Raw genomic sequence first — 20,090 nt, 5'->3', positions numbered from 1 at the left:
AAATAGTCTCAGATTTCCTGAGTTCAAGACATTGAGTTTACTTCCTCCAAGGAAAGCAAAACTCTGCAACCAGAGCATGGGTACAAACCCAGCAGGTGATAAACCTCAGTAGCAAAAGCAGTTATTGTGATAAAGTGTTCAGGACAGGAGGGCTCCCCACTGGAACACAGAGTGAAAGGATGGCCTGAGCCCTCTGAGCATCCTCTGTGCATCTACAGGAGTCTGGCATTGATGTGACAGACACAGGACACAGAGGAATAAATACCATAGTTGCAAATTAAATGGGGATTTTGTCCAGTTGGGTGCAAGAGCACATCACACGAGTAGGGTTATGACAGAAGAGTTAGAAGTTGCTCATGAAGGAAAGGAAAAAAATTGTGGCTACATTTAAAGCTCAGAATGTGATCACTTTCAGTTTATCATCACTGGAAAAGAAATGCATCTTGTCAAAGACAGGACACGTGGCCAAACCATGGGACTTGGGGGGATGAGGATTTCTTTCAAAGTATCACAGCCTTTCAAAGCCCAAGGATGTGACAGACAATGCAAAAAGGGAATAAGGCAGGAAAAATACAGCTGAGTTGCCCAACCACTGGCCATTGGTGAGTGGAGGGAGGGCACCTGGTGCTCCTGGAATGAAGTTAGGGAAGGGGGGTGACCCCAGTCTATCAGAAGTTGGGCACTGGACTCCAGCAAAGCCTCACGAAGATTGACTGATCCTGGACGAGTGAGCACAAACTCCCCCCAAAGCAGAGGGAGACACAAGAAGGTATCAGGAGAAGTGAGCAAAACCATGAATTCTTTGTAAACGCAGACTTGAGTAAAGAATTGTACAAAAAGCAGAAGTGACATTAGAGTTTACTAACAATTAGATAAGCACAGGCAGATACAGGCAATGCACAGAATGACACAGACAGACCTAAATTAGCAGCTGATACACCCACTATGACTATTTTTAGTACTGTAGGAAGAAAATTGTTTATCTCTTCATAAAGATCTTGATCTGTTTGCATTCATTCCCCCACCCCCAGCCAATTTATGTTGCTTATTCTAGCAAAGAGAACACATGACAAACTTTAAAACTATACAGTGAAACTGAATGTATACATTACAAAACTTGGGGGGAAAAGGACAATCATTTCTCAGGTTCAACAACAGAACAAAAACACCAGACCCCAAACATATTAGGCTGAAGCTGCAGAGAAAAAGACTTGCATTACACAGTTTTAAGTCTCTCCAACAATAGGAAAATACTTAACTTTTGACAAGATTTAAGGCTGGTGACTCTCTAGGGGTTTTTGTTTTGCTTTAACAAAACATGTTCTGCATCTCTTATGTGGTGACGCCTTTAGAAGCAGACAGGAACTATAATTTCATGAGATACCTTACACAGAAAGCAGGATACAAAGACAATAGGAAAACACTGAAATTCCTCAAAAAAATAGCTTTCTATTTATGTTTATCCACTGCTTTTCCCAAACATGACTCTTAACACAAAGATTTCATGTTAATGCAACTTAACAAAGACAGCAGAATAAGCAGCAGTGTCTGTACAGAGCTCTTCCCAGCTACCTCATCCAGTGAGATAAGCACCAGGGGACACCTCAGATGTTCTTGCCTTCATCTCCTGATGCTCTCAGCTCCCTTGGAGCAGAGCCAGCACTCAGCACCTTGCTAATGAAGAAGTCGTAGAACCAGAGGGGGAAGCAGCAGAAGATGCAGAGGGGGACGTAGGCCCCTTTGCCAGGGGTGTAAAGGCCCTGGGGTCTCCTGGCCAGCAGAGCATGCAGGACAGAGGCCAGCACGGGGGACAGGTCGGGGGCACAGTGGGAGGGCAGGTGGAGGAGGTAATTCCTCAGCCCCAGGAGATATTCCTCTCCATAGGCCTGCCTGGTGTCTGCCGGGAGGTTCTCCATCAGCTCCTTCTCCTGCTTGTCCCACTGCTCTGATGTGCCTTCGATACCTGCAGGAGCAACATCACAGGATAGCAAGTGGGTTTGGGGCTGGATTTAAAAGCAATAAATCTGTAATTAATAGTCAGAGTTGATCTAAACTGGGGCAGTGAAGAACAAACACCACAGCTGGTCAGCAGCCAGTGCTTTTAGCCGGAAGAGGAGGAAAAGCACGAGTGCTTTGTGCTACACAAAAAGCACAAAGTTCATGCCCCATTTGGCTCCCTGCTCTACCTAAAAATGCCCTCTCACAGCCAAATCAGCATTTCTTCTTTCCTCCTCCTCCCCACTTTGTCATTCTGTCCCGATTCATTTTGTGGAGGTGTCCAATCAGTATTTATTATAATGAACTGAGGACAGGCAAACTAAGATGAACAGGATTCACTTGGGTTGGCCAAGTGCTAAGCTGCCCTTTCACAGGAGACATTAGTATGTCAATACTCATTACCTGAAGGATTAGCATTCTATTAGGACAGACTTAAAATTGTAATTTAATCTATTTGTCCACCCCATCTTCATAATGTAGGAATGAAACCAGGGGCTTCTCCAAGGGAATTATTGCCTAACTACCAAAAATTAAGCTTTGCAAATAAAGAAAAATCTTTTAAAAAATACATAAGTCTCAAATCCCAGGACTCAATTTTACCCATAAACCTGAGAGCAGCTAAGCAGGGCCCTGAAGGTGAAGCCTCAGGCAGGTTCCACTGACCACACAAAGCTGTCAGAGCCCAGAGCCCCCCAGGGCTCCTCCCAGGAGAGAAGCATTCAGGGAAGCAGCATTTCATGAAAAAGACCAATTTGATTTACATTGACATAAAAAATGCTCTGGGCAGGCATGGGGTGCAGTGAGGGCATGTGCAGCAGGAGATGAGTCTGGAACTTGGACAGGCTCTGCAAACAGTGCTCAGTTGAAGGAGGAGGAGAATTTGGAACAGAAAGCAGCAGGAACACATGGGGAAGGAGTGGAGAGGAAAGATCAGAGGAGATTGACAGCAAGTAAGCAGGATGACAGGTATTGCTGCAGATACTGCCAAGCAAGACAGAGCAGCTCAATAAAGAGAGCTCTGATACTGAGGAAGGGAGGAGTGATGGGGGGCCTGAAGCTCCCAGGCAGGACAAGTGAGCCATAACACTCAAACTGGGCACACAGCACAGCTCTGTTCATCAGCTCCAACAAAGCTGGGGCAAAGGGAAGGCTCCAACTGCCTGAATGCTGCCCTGTCTCAAAGCAAAGACAGCTCTGGCCAGGAGAGGGGAGGCAGGCAGTGTGCAGAGCTGGAGGGAGCATCTCTCAAAAAAGACACTCAACTTCATTTCCATAACCCACAAAAAGAATGGGAAAAAACGTCTGACCCCTGAGAATCACTCAGGGCCCTGTTTGAGGCTGCTGAACTACAGGGAAAGAAGCAGAAAGAACAACCCAAAATGTCAAGCACCAACCTGTTCTGAAGCCTGATGGATGAATTGCCATCACTTTAATGCCCCATTTGGAAAGCTCTTGCCTCATTACTCCAGAAAACATGGACAGAGCTGCTTTGGATGCCCCGTACGCAGCGTACCTCGGTAGTGGAATGCCTCCTGCAGGAGCAATAGAAACCTGATAAACCTCAACAGTGGCTCTTCCCAGCCTTTATTTTCATGATTTAGAAGGGAGATTATAGCACAACCAAAATTATGCCCCTCTTCCTGAGGTTAAAGACAAGTCAGTGAGGGAATCACTTCTTGCAAGAGGTTAAAAAGAGTAAAAGTTGTAACTGCTTACAGCAGTTACCCTCAGTAACACCTGGTAAGACACCTTATAGGGCAGAAAAAAATAAACTGGACTGCATTTAAGGGTAAAAACTGCTGAAAGTTATGATGGTTGATTTGAGAAACACAGAATTATTTTGTTCATATAAATAGTGAAGTAGTAGTTTTATACTCCTGTTCTTGTCACTTCAAGCTCCTGCAATAAACCACAGAACAGGGTAAGTAATCTCAATTCTGGCTTGATAAAGCCAACTGTCTTTCCTGTTCTTTCCAGAAAGGCCAGAGAAAATAATGCAAGAAACCCTCTGGGGACAAACCAAAGTTGGAATCACACCCCATGAGTGACTAGACTCCCTGAGACCCAGCATAGAGGCAGATCCCCTGCCTATAGCTATATCCCATCTTTTTCAATCCCGAAAACATTTGTTCAGATGGCAAAGCTAAGAGAACACCCAGTACATTTACAAAAACAAGCTTCCAGAAAACAGTATCTTCCAAATGCAGAGATTTCCTGTCCCAAAAACTGGCAGATTGTCACTTCTTCAGTGCTAGAAAAATACAAACATGCTTTGATTTGAGCATCTTCTTCAGCCCTCTCACTTCCCCCACAAGGTTGGTGTTATCAGCACACAGGTTTAAGATCATCACAGCCACCACAGGCTGTGCTGGGAGCAGGGAGGAGGGAACAGAATGAGCAGTCCTTTCCTTGAGACACATCCCTCCTTCTCCTGCCTGCATGGGCAGTTGGGCACATCCAGCCTCTGTTTCACACGCTACACATCCATCTCAATGTGCTCGAGTACTTTAAAGGAAAAATACCTCAGATACAGGGGGATTTTCAGGTAAGCCACTGGTGCTATTGGGTATTGCACTGGGATGACCAAGGTACCACAGGAGCTGTTTACACAGAGCCATTCCCTTAAAGAAGTCAGGCCAATTATATGTTAATTATTCTTCTGTATGCATCTCAATAAGCTGGATTGGTTTGAGCCAATTGAATGACATATTTTTCCCTCTGAGGTCAGGCTAACCTGATCCCAGTTAAATGAGCCCTACACAGACAGGAATAGATTCAGCACAATGAGACCTCACTAACTTCTCCATTAATGTTTTACCAAAGGACCCCCAGATCCTGAGTTAAGAGGAAACTCTTCACCCAAACCAGCCTGTGTGCAACAACATCTCTGCAGACAGCTGGAATTTAAGCAGGGTCATGATCAGCTCCTGTAATGGCATACTACTCAGCACAGGGATAAATGTATTTATTCCTTCAAGGCAGCTCAGGGATTCTCACAAGGAATTAAGACATCTGCCCTAAAACACCCACAGTGAGAGCTTCACTTGGGGGCACAGAGGAAACAGGGCTCTGGCCTCAGAGCAGCAGCAGAAAGGTTCTTCTGATAATTCAGTCCTGATTTCTCAGAGTGGCAGCAATAAACCATGAACACAGGCATGCACATACAGAGCCTATCTGGGATTATAAAGAGAAAACAATACCAGATAGGCATTGCCTGATAGCCAGACTGCAGCCACATCCTCAGCATAAGGAGAACACCTACACAAGCCACCCCAGCAAAGCAGCAGGATTGATGGGGACTCTAGCTATGCAGAAGGGCAAAGAAAAATCTTGGGAGCACATGACCCAGCAAATCCCCAAGAGCTCTAACTCCAAAATACTTTCCAGCAGCATGACCTCCTGCTTCTAGCAGGTCTCATTTTCAAAGGAGCATTCTTGCTTCTCAGCTGTTGGCTACCTGATACAGCATTACTGTATTACATTAGTTCCTACATCTTAGCATCTCAGCTGTCCTCCTAGAATAGAAGGTCATGTTATAAAGACATGCATATATACCAAAATTTATGGGGAAAGAAATGAAAAGCATATGTTAAAATCCAAAACCTTTTTAAAAATTTTTTCATGGCAAAATATCACTTTGCTAATAAGTTAGGCCTAAGTATTTCTAAGACATCCAAAATATTTTTAGAGAAATACAGAAACACAGCTCCCAAGTTATCAACAGATATCACAAACTGAGGGGGTCACAGATTTCTGCCTGAACATGTTATAGAAATACCTGTGATGTACCAGCCATCTTTATGGAAGCTCACAAAGTTATCTCTCACAGCATCTAGAACACAAGATCTGAATCATACTGGGGTTTTGTCACAGCATATTTTAACCACATTAAACTCTTCTTTAAAGGCTGTTTTCTGGGAGTACTGTCCCAGACAAAAGAAAAACCTGGATTTAGTATCTTAACATTTATTCCCTGGATATACTGACAACACAGACTAACAGACACCTTCCTTGGTATTTGCTCCAGGATTTGATGTGGTGTTTTAGCCCAGCTCACCTGCCATGCTGGACATGTTCACCAGCCTCCCCTGCGATTTCCGGAGCAACGGCAAGAAGGTCTTGGACACCTCCACAGCCCCAAAGAAATTCACCTCCATGCAGAGCCTGTAGGTGCTCATGGGAAGCAGCTCCCCATCAGCAGGGAAGCCCAGGATTCCTGCGTTGTTCACGACACCCCAGAGTCCTGGGAAGAGGAGAAAGCACAAGGCTGCAACACACCAGGAAAACAACTCCATAAGGATTGCACCAGTGAGCTGGATGATGACTCAAGACCAAAGCAGAGATGATCGGCAGCTACAGATGCACATCCCCCACTCCTTGGCCAGTCACTACCATATCCCCATATCCCAGAAAACAGAAGTCATGGATGGAAATGCCCGGACTGCCCAAGACTTTACCCTGGAAATGTCCTACACACCTAAGACATGGTGCAACCATGAGATGCACCTGCTAAGCTGCTACATCAGGACTTCCATTGTAAAGAGGGGAGAAAAAAGCTGTACCTGCATTTTGCACCTTCTCTGAGACTGTCAGGTAGGCCTCCTTGACCTGAGCGGTGTTGGTGATATCCAGCTGCAGGACAGAAAGTCTCTGGGAACAGGAACGCCGCAGCTCCTCAGCTCCAGGGCCATCCTTGTTCAAAACCCCCGCAAACACCACAAAACCCAGGCTGTCCAGGTATTTAGCCAGTGCATGTCCAATCCCAGTGTCACTTCCTGAAAGCATAAAAAAAAAAAAAAAAAAATGGAAAGTAGGTCTGTTCTACACCACCATTAAAAAATAATAAAATAAATACACGCATTGGAAAGCCATGCAAATATAAACAAAAATATGATGACAAAGTCCCTGAAATACATATGTCAGTAGAAAGAAAGGTTCAGATCTGAAGTTTGAGGAGCTGGACCTTTAAATGTTCCTCAAAGATCAACAGGTCATGTTCTCCTGACTCGGAGCTGGTGGAATCAGCTCATCCTCTGCCACTGACAGATGCTCTGACTTTATACATAGAGAGGAAATAAAGCCCTACTTTGGTTTTATACAGATATTCAGACTGAAACCTGATAACAAAAGTATGTAAGAGAAAAAACCAAACCGCAAAAAAAACTACCACAATCATGTTTTAATTTGAAACCTCCAATGGGCAAAAAAAATTACAGTGCTTTCAGACTCAAATTCTTGGATTCTATTTGTACCTTCCAAAAAGTAGCATTATTTCATTCACACATCTACCATACAAGATCCCTCAGATAAGCACTTTTTATTACAGACTGTAACCAAGCCAAAACTAAGCAACTGTTGCTTTACCTGCAAAGCATTCCAATGTTTTCAGAACCTAAGAAAGCTTCCAAATGACATTTTTGTGCTAAGTCAGCTATTGAATTCATGCAAATTTGCATCAGAATTTCTCTTATCCTCTCTATCCTCTTCCACACTTATTCCCAAACTTTGTCTATATAAAGGAATGACCTAGCAGCTGCAGGAAGCACTATTAGAGCAAACAAACAATGGTCTTTGGGATCACAATTGTGTAGTTCTTTCCATCAGGTACCAGTGAAGGATATTTAACAAATAATTTGATTCACGAGTCTCTCCCTGTGACAGAGTATTTTGCTGCTGCTGCAGACTAAAAGACAGAATGGTTTGGGTTGGAAAGGACCTGGAAGATCATCTCATTCCAAACCCCTGACATCAGCAGGGACACCTTCCACTATCCCAGGTGACTGCAAGCCCCGTCCAACCTGGCCTTGGGCACTTCCAGGGATCCAGGGGCAGCCACATCTTCTCTGGGCAACCTGTGCCAGGGCCTCACCAGCCTCACAGGGAAGAATTTCTTCCTAATATCTGATCCAGACCTGCTGTCTTTCAGTTTGAAGCCGTTCCCCCTTGTCCCGTCACTTCATGCCCTTGGATGTTCTCTTGGAGCCCCTTTAGGCACTGGAAGGGCCCCCAAGGTCTCCCCAGAGCCATCCCAGCTCTACACCTGTATTCACAGGAGAGGTGTTCCAAGTCCTCTGATCTTTTTTGTAGCCTTCTCTGGACACACTTCAGCAGGTCCACATCAGAATCCCCTCTCCCCTGCAGCCCATATGTTTTTGGAAGGAGACCAGGACAAAGTTGGATGTCTGGGCTGCCAGCACACGGTGCTGGGTCACATTCACTTCTCATCAACCAACATCTCCATTTATTGTAAGTTAATTTTAAGTGTTTTCTCTCCATTTTAAAAATTCTGGTTTCCATTCTTCCTACCTGCAGTGAAACTTACTCCATAAAGAAAGAAAGACATCACCATGTCCCCACCAAGCCTCCCAGAGAAGTGACACAGGAGTGACAGGGAAGGAGTTCATAGGGGCTGTGCCTTCAGGAGCTTTGCAAAGGACAAGATGAGGAGGAAAATTAGAAGTTTAATAAATTAATAGAGTTTTTACACTGTAAAGCATCAGCCTGTTCCACAATACTGCACCAGATCCTCCACTGTAACTACAGCAGAGAAAGGTCCTGGATGCTGCTGTGCACTGGGGTCCAGCATCTCCTGCAATAACAATTTATTACATCAATGTTCAGTTCCCAAACCTTGGAAATCTGAATATGAAACAAAGGACTGGAACTCCTAACTCCTGACAGATATTTTACGATTTTCTTGTTTGTGGGAGAGCTGCAATACTTCCTACTTAACCCTACTATAAAATTCCAAGGGTTTCTTGGTGTGATTTTGGCACACCAAGAAAGACATCAGAGTTATTCATAGATCTGCTCCTACATTCAAAGTATGTTGTCAATAGAATTAGATTGCTAAAGAGACTCATCATAAGCATGTTAGATCCTCTTTTCTGGATTCTGTCTTTTAACTGGGGCTTTAGTCCTGACTGGTGAAAAATATTAATTCCAGGTGGCTTGAAGAAAACACGTACTAAATGTCTGGATCAATCAGTGCATCTTGAAAAAGTAGAAAAGAATTGCTCATGCTCTATTTAATTCCTAGGAAGAAAAAAAAAAATCAGCTTTTTGGCATTTTTGAAGTCTGCAGTTTGCTGAAGATGCACCAGAACACTACAAATATCACATTAAGCTTCTCCAGTCCTGACCTGACTGAATAAACCTGCATTCTTTGAATTCCCTAAAGAGCCATGAAGAAGCCTGCAAGTATCCCAGACACTACAGATTTCTAAGTTTTGGAGTGGAGTGGTTTTCCTACTTTTTTTTTAGTGAAAAACCCTACTTTCAGATCAAATCCTTCCTCTTTCATCATTTCCAGAAAGTACACAGCCACAGCTACATATTACCTAAGTTTTACAATGCAGCTTTAACTTGAAAATGGGCAGAATAGAATGCAACTTGAACTTGGGATGGGCACAGCAATTCCAAGAAAGCAATAAAAGTTGTTTTGATCATTGCCTGATGCTGGGTTTGTCCCTGGCTTTTTTATTCCAAAACAAATATGATTTGAGTTTCAGATCTGTTATTGAAGTCCAGAGAAGCTTTACTCTTCCAACTCCTAGAATTCAAAGAGTCTCCATAGGGAAAAAAAAAATATAATTGCTTCCCAATCACACTCTTGCATGCCAAAAATAATTTGTGGGTTATGAGAAGACTTATTTTAAAGAAAGCAGTCACAACTGACTGTGATTGACCCATTACTGAGAATTTACAATTAACTCATGCTGAACATGCACCAAATCACTCTCCAAGAATGGAAAGACCAAATTAACTGGAGAAATTCATCCCAATGCACACAGACTAACCAGGGACAGAACTTCACAACTCCTGTCACTTCAGGTCTTGGATGTAATTTAATTTTTAGGGAAGGTGGCTATTGCATTTACCACCAAAGTGTTTGCATGCCAGGAGCTTCTGTTTAAGGACATTGGAGCTCTTGCTCCCACCCAGAGGATCCACAGCAGAGTTTCAGCAATGGCTTTGAGCCTGCTCACATGACCAGTTGTCCATGTGAAAAAGCATTTTGACCACTGGGCACACTTTTTCCCTTATCCTGGTACTCCAGTGAACTGCTGCCTTAAATAAATAATGCAGAGCAGCACTGGTACAAGGAACATCCAAAGAGGACCAGAACAACCCGTGACAGAATCCAGGGAGAGCAGCAGCGCTTGCTCCAGCCTCTGGCCAGAGTCTCTCAAGGAATACCTGGCAGGTGCTCAGGACACAGTCACATTCCTCAGCCCTGCAGGGCTGAAAGGCAGAGGGAAAATGAAAAAATAATTAAAATCACCACTTTCCACCAAGTGCCTGCCTGAGGTCTTGTCTAAACTGGAGAAAATGACACCAAAGTCTACTTAAAAGGCACCTTGCACCTGCAAATGAACAGGGCCACACATCCTGTAGTTGGTATGGGAAAAAATACCACAATCAGAGCAATTTAATCAAAATAGAGGTTGAGTAAAACTTCTGTTTCAGTTGTTGGAGGGTTTGATGGATTACACAGGACTCCAATAAAGTCAAAGAGCCTCCTCAAATTAGTCAGCTGTCAGAGATGTCCAAACTTGCATTTCTTCAGGACAGTTGCAGCACAGGTACAAGGAAAGAACATTCCCTTACTGGACTATACCCAAATGCTCCTAACTCCCTTATATTGCACTAATTCAGACTCCAGAGCAGATAAGCACTCCCAGAGAGTGCTTTATACTGAAGATTTGCAGTCTTACAAAGAGCAAGGCGATGCCCAAGTGCAAGCACATCCCCTGAGTCTGCAGGGGTGGGAAAGGATTGCTCCCTATTCCCCACACCAATATCCATCTTCACCTGACACACCTGCAGGGAGAAACCCAGCTGGCAGATAAACTGCAAGGGGAGCTCTTGCTGCTGATCTTGTCCTCTCTCAACTTTTCTATTTAATCCCTGTATTAAAGCTTGCTAGGCAAATCTAAATTATTTCCAGGTGTCCCTATAAAACAAAATGAAATTCTGCTAGAAATTGCTGTATATAAACCAAAGCAACTTAATTAGGCATTCCAGTGGGGAAAAACCCCACAGAAAATAAAACCCAGCAAATTAAGAGTGCAAAAAGCAGTCGGCAGGCACTCCAGTTTAAAGGTTTGATTAACACAAATAAGCAACATCTAAATAAACAACACCTAAAGTTTTAGAGGAAGCAGGAGAAAAGCCATAAAACTACAAAAATGCCATCCCTGCAAAATAAAAGTGGGTTTGAGTAGATCAGAGTGGTAATAGAGACTGAATTAATTAGGTCTGAACTTTCTCTGCTAGTGAATTACTCCCTCCTAAATGATTTCACAGAAGGTTTCAAAGAGATGGCACCAAACCAGTGTCTTGAAATATGTGCATGACAGACACAGTGTGTGTATGTACACACACACCCCCAAAAGCCAACTGTACATCCATAACCAGCACAATTAATTCAAGCAAACAAAAGTAATGTATGAATGCAGTGTTCTGAGGGCTCCCAGGAATTACTGTCTCTCCTAAAAAATTAGACCATCATAAGTATTCTTACGCTTCTTGCGCCAGTTAATTTCACAAGTATGTCTAAAAAGCTACTTGTAAAGATTAAATGAGATACTAAAAAATAATAGCATCTATTAAGATGCTTTTCTACTTAATTTCAGAGCACTTATTTACCTGGAAAAAAACATCTCTGCCAAAGCAAATAAAACAAGCAGAAAAAAGAAAGGGATAAAGGGAACTCTCCCAAGCATGCACTAACCCGAGGACAAGAAGTTTTCCAGCCCACCTGTGAGAAAAGGCAGGTTTTGCTCGCTCCTGTGCACTGGCAGCGCCTTACCTGTGATGAGCACGGCTCTGTCAGCCACGGGCAGCAGGTCCCTGTGCCCCAGGCACACGGAGCACACCAGGCACACGGCCACGAACACCCCCAGCCCCCCGCCAGCCCCCAGCGTGGCCACACACAGCAAGGCGGGCAGGAGGCTGCACAGCAGCACCTTTGCTTTGCCCAGCGGGCTCCTCTGGGCCAGGGGCACCCCAAAAAGCGTGGTGACACCTGTGCAGAGCCAGCCAAGGGGGCTGCTGGCCGCAGCATCCATCGGCAGGGGGGAGCAGGCAGCACTCGCCCCACCGCCGGCCGGGTGGAAGCAGGTATTGCTAAAGGCAGTGTGTGTTATATAGGAGCAGGGGGTGGGGCAGAGAAAGGGGACTCTGTTTAAAGGTTTGACATAATCTCACTTACCCATGGCATCAGCAAGGAGCAGGAGCCTTCCCTTCCTTACCTTTCATTCTTTCTGCCTGACAGCTCCACCTTCTGAACAATGTGCTGGCTGGATAATGATTGACAGCACCAGGAATGGACATGATGTAGCAAGCACTGGCTCCAGAAAAAGATTAACTGCTTTTTTTTTTTTTTTTTTTAATATCTTTAAAGTACTATTTCCTAGACAGTGAGAAAAAGAGCAGTTTCTTTTACAAGGAATAGTTGGGCTTTCCTGCTTAAAAAACTTAGGGTGTAGTTTCAGTGGAACTGGTTCTTGATGGGCAATGACAAAAATGAGTCAGGCCAGGGTTATTTAATCTCTGGAACACAAACTGTCTGGGGCTTTATCACTTATGGATAACCCTCCTCTTTCAACAAAAAGCTCCAAATTACCATCTCTGCTTTAGTGCCCACCTTTGTCTATTTACCTACTCCACATTCAGCAAATACCTACAGTAAATTGACATTCAGGGGGTGCTGGGAGGCTGGGAACAGATGATTGCTGGTTTGCCATGGGGGCACTTTGTTAGGTGAACAAAGGTAGCACACCTGAGATCAAGTCATCAGCTAACCTCCAGTGATGACATTCACCTTGGGTTTGGCAGGAATCACGGGCTTGATAGCCACAGCAAGTTGTGTGGGGGGAAAAAGTAATCAATTAAATATATTAAAGAGATTTAATACCTACTGTGCTGTGTTCTGGAAGTTACTTAAACAATTTAAAAAAAAAATTAAAACCCAGCCAGCCAAAGGGATTGAGATGCAAATTAGCCATGCATATTTAACCCTGTGTAAAAATCCTTGGTAACCGATTTGAGAGACAAGCCTACAGACCCAGCTACCATGATGTAGCTGGTTTTCTAAGACAAAGTGGTGCTGATCTGATTTCAGACATGAAAAATTGAAGCTCCTGGTGCAAATCTGACATGAAACAGAGCACATTCCCATTCTGTTATGCCTTTGGGGTTTTAAGGGATTACAAATCTGTTGAATATACACTTTTCCAGCCAGTGAAAATGTTTACATACCTCTGCAGGTAGTTTACATCAGAGATGAAGTCATTTTCTTAAAGGAACATCACCCTCAAGGTCTGCCCATCATTCATTACTCTTGTGAACACTCATCCACCCATCCTCCCACCAGTGCACAAAAAGAAAAATATTTTCACTTCTCTTTGCCATTTTCTTCTTCTGCTTTTATTACCACGCTGCTCTTGAGGTCAGCTATACCTTGCTGTCCATTAAGGCATCTTCTTAAGTATTTTCCTGGAGAATTTTGCTCTCTCCATTACTGGTCTTTGTCACACAATTTAGATGATCACAAATGTGCTGGCATTTAGAGCATGAGCTCTCACACTTGAGTGTACAGAGAGATGGAGCTTTTCCACAGTAGGTTGAGGGGCAGAAGTGATCACCTCCAGCCTGGTGTTTGCCCTGGCTCCCCTCAGCCTGTGGGGATGAGGCAGAGGTGGGCAAGGGGCCACGCTGGGATGGCCACCATGCCTGGTGGCTGCAGAGCAAGCTCCATGAGATTCCCCCTCTGACCCAGTCTCCCCTGCCACGTCCCCCACTGAAATGTGGTTTGTGCTCGTGCACAGCCCCTCCCTCAGACCCAGCTGGCAGGGTGGGGAATATTTGGAAAGCTGGGGGGGCCACATGCATTCCTTATACACCCACCCACTGTGATGCACAGACACACCACTTGTCTGCACCCACACCCCTGCAGGACAGCTGAGGGGACTGATCAGTGCTCAGGTTTATCATTTTTATATAAAATACAATCACTGAAGGCGTCTTTTAATGAGAAGTTGACCATGTGTTCAGCCAGGTGGGTGAATAAAATTCCATGTAAATGTGTAGATCATACACACCAGAAAGGAGGTTATGATCCAAAACTGGCTAGCGTGAAGTGCCCGCTTCACAAAGCCTCTGCACTTCTCCGACACCAGCAATGACAGATTGCTGCTTCAGGATTTTTCAGCACAATTTTGCCACAAGATAACTTTTATCATCCTGTGCCAACTACTCATCTTGAAAAAGCACCTACTTTTCTCTTTACACTTCCGAGATGTCTCCAGCTCTAAAAGCTGTACAGTAACCCAGGATTGCCACTGAGTTTGCATTATTTCCTATTTCTCTATGCCATGCTTACTCATGCTATGAATATACGCCATTATCTCACCTTCTTCTTATAGTTTCCTGCAAAAAGGAAGGTTCCTCCAAATTGTCAGGATTTTACATCACCATGACGTCCGTGTTCCAATGAGAATGGATTTAAGTTAATTGATGTGGGGCTAAGCTCACCATACCCTTGCCAGGGCAGTTCTTTTTTCCAAGAGGGATGGCTTTTCAGAGCCATCTCACAATAACTCAGTGCTTTGTCCTTTTATACCATGGCAAGTACAGAGTCTGCACTAAAGTCTGGACCCTGGTTCCAGAGTCAGTCCATGCCAGTGGCAAACAGCAGCAGAGAAATGGTCCTGAGCATCCTCCTGGCAGCTGTGCCATTGCTGGCCCTCACTGAGCACGTTGTGCCTGTTCCTGATGATTCTCCTGGGGACTCTGCAGATCTCACAAGTGCCCTACCATCTAAATCTCTTCATGATACATGCTGACTGTGGACAGTCAATTATTCAATGGCAAAAGAAGATAGTTTTCCTGGAGAACAATCATTCCATGGTAATCAGCAACAAACATGAACAGCCAGTCACTAAAAATTCAGCTTTTCTTCCTTCAAATCCCACAGTCACAGCACCTTTCATCTGCTGCAGTATCCCTGCAGAACACTGTCCCCAGGACACAGCAAGGACACCCCTCCAGTGTGTGGGACCTTTATCACAGACATCAAATTGTAGACTCCATCCTCCCATTCTGGAGGCTGAATCACTTCTTCACAGACATTCACTTACTTCCTCCCCATTTCTTGAAGCTTTTGTCCTGTCATACTGTGCTGGCTTTATGTTTTTCAGCATGATGGATGCAGCCTGTGCTTTTGATTGCTGTTCTTAACATTAAAAAAAAAAAAAAAAAAAAAAGGGTTCAGGTTCCCCAGTTCCTTTGAAATGTGGTGAAGCTGAGCCTGGTCACAACTTCTTTGAAATACACCACCAAGCCCTTTCTTGGTTTTACCTTGGTAATGAGTTATCTTCTGTCTTTGCTTTTCATGGCTCCCTTTTGAGTTCAGTGATTTTCCTGATGTTTATAATTTTTTTAAGCCTCTCTGACTTTCCAGCATAGTAGAAGCTTCCAGTTCAGCCACGAGGTTTTCAGGCATGTCTCTGTTACCTCATCCTGCATTGTTTTTCAATTCTTTGGCACTTTTCCCATGGGCTTTCTTTGCACTTTCCAATTATTTACTAGTCAATATTTTTTCCTTTCAGCACTTTCCCTTCAGCCAGATGTACCATGTGTCATATCCAATAGCTGCTGTCCCAACTGGATACAAGTGATATTCTTCTGTCCCAAGTGGAACATCAATTACACTGTCTAGAAGCATGAAGCACTTTTTCTATGTTTCCAATCTCTGTTTCAGCTTTCTCTGCTAGTCATAGATTTGTTTTTCATTTCAGGTTATAATTTCCCACAGAACTCTTCAATTTACTGTTTTGTTTTGCCTGCTGATTCAGGCTTTTTCAGATGTGGCTCCTGAGAGCTCCTGCTTCCTGTGCTTCTTGTTCTTTTGTGGCTTGGGTCAGGGCTCTGCATTTCAGGTTCTGTAGGGAGGTTCTGGTATACGAGGTTTTTCCTGGAAAATAATTTCAGCATAAAACAGGTTGGAATCTGTTTCAACAAATGAGTCATTAAGCAAGACAGAAAAAATATTCTAGTGATTAAGTACATATAGGACCTGTAGAAAAAAAAATTACTTTTATTACTGCAGCTTCTGAGAGAACATAAACACCTTCATACATTTGGATTTTGGGGGACTTAATGGCTACATGAACACTTGTCAGGATGTCAGTCCTGGATGCAGAAACTGTTGAACTTCCATAAACAAAATTAATTTGGGCAAACAGATTTTCCTCTTATAAATTCTGTAGAGCTCCTTTACAAAAGTCAAAATAATCCTCTTCTTTCAGCCTGTTCTCTCTTCATGCACTCAGCTTGAAGAACGTGAATTGTCCCAGTAAAGACAACAAAACCATTACTCTGCCTAAAGCTGGAAATGCAGCCAAGTATCTTTGTGAATTAAGATCTCTAAACTCACAGGAATAAACTGAATTAAAGCAAAAAATTATTATATACATGTGAAAATAAAGCTGTGCAACCTCTCCTTTGTCTTCAAACTCTTTATTTAATAGACCCTTAGGGAAAATAATTCCTGTCAAATAAAGTGTATACCTATTAAAGAAAAGTAAGAAATATCTTTTACCTCTAAGCTGCTGGAGATTTTGTTTTTGGAAATATAATAATGGTAAATATTGTAAATTCAGAGACAGACAATAGATCCTGAAGATCATCCCTTGATAGTGAACAAAAAACTGTAGCCCATCATTCCTCAAAATTCAATACTAACAAAAGACAGTAATAATAACAACAGCAACAATAACAACAATTTCCTCAGCTATATCTCCTGTTATCTTCTCAAATGGAAAAAAGAACCTCAGAGTAAAGAATGTCTGAACTGATGACAAATTTGGACCTGTAAATTAAGCTAAGGGCTGTAAATTCTGCCTCAGTATTTACAAGAACTCTAATCACCCTTTGTAAATTTCTTGCAATAGACAAAACATCAGAGAAATCATTAAAACTATGAGCACTCCTTTATATTTTCAAGGGAGGTTTTCCCCCTGAACTCTCCAGACATCCACGGGTTTTCAGGAAGAGCTAAAAGGGGATTGCACTCCTTCCAAAATAAGTAATTTTTATCAACCCAATTGTGATTATTTTCCAAGAAGAGGACAGAACCAGAAAACCTAAAGGCAATTAGGCACTCCTTGGGAAGTAAGCCAAGAATCATCTCCAGGTTATCCTCATGAGAAATTAAACTTGCTTGCCTTTTTTCTGTCATCCAGTAACATGAACCGGTTTTCAGAGAGCCATCAATGTGGGAAGAAAAGATACCACTTTATCTTAGTGCACTTCTCTGACAGCACAGACTGTTCCCTAGAATTTCCTCTGGTATATTCAGAGTATATTTCTCAATAAATGAGAAATAAAGACATAAGCTGTACTCTCAACAGGAAGTTTAGTTTGTTTTTCCAACTAGATTTTCATTATATCTCCCTTTTCCCTTCCCTTCTCTGCAGCTTTGCCTCTCTGAAGTTAATGGCAGCATCTCAGCATCTCTGTGTTTAGAACACAAAGAATATCCACATTTTCATAGCCCACAGCCTGATCATTTCTTTGCAGGTGCTTCCTGAAAAGCAAATGCAGTTTGCCTGCCTCACTTCTGATGCTCTGCCCTAACAACAAGTCATACAACCATATCTACATCAGATAAAAAACCACACTTTGCATCATCTTTCTGTAACTGTTCCTCCTGCATGTCTTCAAACACTGGCAGGTTGGAGACACAGCTGGTTTGCATCCAGCCTTTTCCATTACATCTTAATATCAGACCACAAAATGTTTTCAAACATTTAGGTATTATCTATGCAAAAGTCACATAATTTTGGTGCAGTTAAATTCATGAATAGCAATGTAAATATAGAGGTAAACCCAGAAAATTAGGCAAGCATGGTAATCAAAAGTCTGATTAAAGCATGTGTGGACAAACAGAAACTCTCTCAGAGTCCCTTCGAAATGGGGGGGGATTTACAACACCACCAGCATAACCTGTCATTCACTGTAGATAGTGACAACATTAAAAATGAATCACACACAACTCAGAGCCCCAGAATATGTCTGAGTTTTGAGCATGGACTCTGCAAAAGGGATGAAAGAAAATAGGTGGTAGCATCTCCCCGTTGTCATTTGGGTTATTAACAGCACGCATCTGCCACATGCCTTCCCTCCACCTGCAAACTCTTAAAAACATCTCCGCCTCTCAGCAGGGGAATTTGCTTATTTTTAGATTTTCCTCAGAGTTACATCAGCCAGCCTTTGAAATGAAAAACGAGCCATGATTCAAAAAGCATCAAGCAATCAGCCATGACAAAGTGTCACCTGCCCCCAGTGCTCTCTGTTTGCTGTCACTTGAAGGACAAGCCCCTCACTTCCAAAGGCTGCAGCCATGTATTTTTCCTGTGCAGGAATTGTGACCTCACTCTGTGTGTAAGCAATGGCTTACATCGTTGCTGTGATTGAATGCTACCTACTGGATGTCCCCGATTTCCCCTTCAGTGCTGAGATCTGAAGGACATTCCCATTCCTGGCGCTTTTCAGCCGTTTTTGTGCTGCAATTGCGTTCAAACGTCGTCAGAAATGACTCAGTGACAGATGATCCTGCCACGGAGCAGGGGGACCAACAACCCCTCAAGGTCCATTTCAGGATCTGGGGGGGTTTGATGGTTCTGTGGCAGGCAGCATTTTAGTTAAATGGTGTTTTTCCTCTGGGCAATCCACTGACTATGGAAAATCTGCATATTCAATGTAATTTTTTGGTCGGTTCGCTTCCCTTTGTTATATTGTCCATCTTAAACATTTTTTATCATTCAGTAACCTTTACCCTGACTCAGAAACTGTTTGGATGTAAGCAAATTTAATCCCATTAAAATCACCATGACTATCCACTCACAAAACTATACAGATGATTTAATAGCTTGCTGAAGGACAGTCCTGAGACCCATTAGGCCTAAATGTCCCCCGAGAGCCCAAACTCACAGACAATTATGCACATTCTTAAAAATAAACACAGATATTCACATGCAAGTAAAGAAAGACATATTCACAGCTATGTTTTTAAACATGCACACCTGCAGAATTAGAGTCTGCCTTAAATACCTTCCCTACCTGGATTTGAGATATGATAACTGATTCATGCAAATGAATCTACACCATAAAACTATTTATTTCTACTTTCCAGGTGACACAACTAGCAAGTGGCAAGTGCAACTTTAAAATTAACTTCTCCAACTTTTAAAGTCGGTATGAAAATATTGTCAGGCTCCAGGTGGAGGTCATTCCCAAACAGGCACAGATTCTATGGGGATAAGTCTGTGCAGACACTTCAAAATAATCATCCCTTGTAAGAGATCCCTTCCTGAGCTGTGCAGAGCTCATAACTTGTTTTATTAATAGTGTAAATTATTGCTTCACTTTTATTTTTTAATTTTAAAGCTGTTTTTAACAATATATACGACAGCCTGAGGGCAAACATCTCTCTTGGAGGCACGCAAACTTTGCTGGAATCACTAAGGGTTAGGCAGGCGTAGCTTCAAAGGCAGATTTGGGACCTATAACATTAATTCATCCACCAAATGGAGCTCCAAAATCCATTAAGGAAAAATAACTAGTAACCATCTGTCTTTATTCATCAGGCTGAAAGCAGTTAATCAAACCTAGTGGACATTTTTACTTTCTTCTTTCTCTCTCAACAGCTTTGAACACAGATGCAGACTTTCCATAATTAAGTTGAGCACTGTAGCTCCTAGACAGATTAATTCTGGAGAGCTTGTCAAAAATGTCAGATGGCAGACAGGTTCTGTGTCTTGTCCCAGGGATTTCTGGGATTTTTATACCTACATATATGGGTAGATTCAGAACACAGATATTAAAATTAATAACCATTTATAATTCTTACCCCGTTCTCTATAACGTGGTAGAGTTTTTTTTCTCTCTGTTAGGGATGCAAGTCAGGATAGGACCTCAGGATGTTCCCAGGAACTGAGCTGAAATATGGGATGCAAATGGGCACCAGAAGGGAAGTACTTTTGCTCACCACGGAACCACACTTTTAACTGAGGGACAAAAAA

The 20,090-nt window shown here is 43.0% G+C and overlaps 1 protein-coding gene across 3 annotated transcripts; it reads right to left on the bottom strand.

Annotated features, from left to right (window-relative positions):
• Positions 1-1,440: 1,440 nt before the first annotated feature.
• Positions 1,441-12,734, bottom strand: HSD17B2 (hydroxysteroid 17-beta dehydrogenase 2). Of its 3 annotated transcripts, none has more exons than XM_068203118.1 (5): positions 12,255-12,734; positions 6,561-6,773; positions 6,056-6,241; positions 3,373-3,530; positions 1,441-2,003 (listed from the first exon to the last, which is right to left on the bottom strand). In XM_068203118.1, exons 1-5 carry the CDS (start codon positions 12,334-12,336, stop codon positions 1,605-1,607), a joined length of 1,038 nt encoding a protein of 345 aa, XP_068059219.1. In that variant the 5' UTR covers positions 12,337-12,734; the 3' UTR covers positions 1,441-1,604. The 3 variants fall into 3 exon arrangements, with proteins under 3 accessions (XP_068059219.1, XP_068059217.1, XP_068059218.1); XM_068203116.1 differs by lacking the exon at positions 12,255-12,734 and adding an exon at positions 11,813-12,130; XM_068203117.1 differs by lacking the exon at positions 12,255-12,734 and adding an exon at positions 11,813-12,127 and having other exon boundaries at positions 1,441-1,963; positions 3,393-3,530.
• Positions 12,735-20,090: the final 7,356 nt, after the last annotated feature.

Source organism: Anomalospiza imberbis, chromosome 12 (genome assembly GCF_031753505.1).
Source record: "Anomalospiza imberbis isolate Cuckoo-Finch-1a 21T00152 chromosome 12, ASM3175350v1, whole genome shotgun sequence".
Lineage (NCBI taxonomy): Eukaryota > Metazoa > Chordata > Aves > Passeriformes > Viduidae > Anomalospiza > Anomalospiza imberbis.
This window is presented reverse-complemented; position numbering and strand designations above follow the sequence as displayed.

Coding starts and splice junctions, on each gene's coding strand:
- HSD17B2 (XM_068203116.1), bottom strand. CDS start 12,071: ATGGATGCTGCGGCCAGCAGCCCCCTTGGCTGGCTCTGCACAGGTGTC. Junction 6,774..11,812: donor CAGAGCCGTGCTCATCACAG/GTAAGGCGCTGC, acceptor TTATGCTTTCAG/GAAGTGACACTGGGATTGGA. Junction 2,004..3,372: donor GTTGGTGCTTGACATTTTGG/GTTGTTCTTTCT, acceptor TTTTAAATCCAG/CCCCAAACCCACTTGCTATC.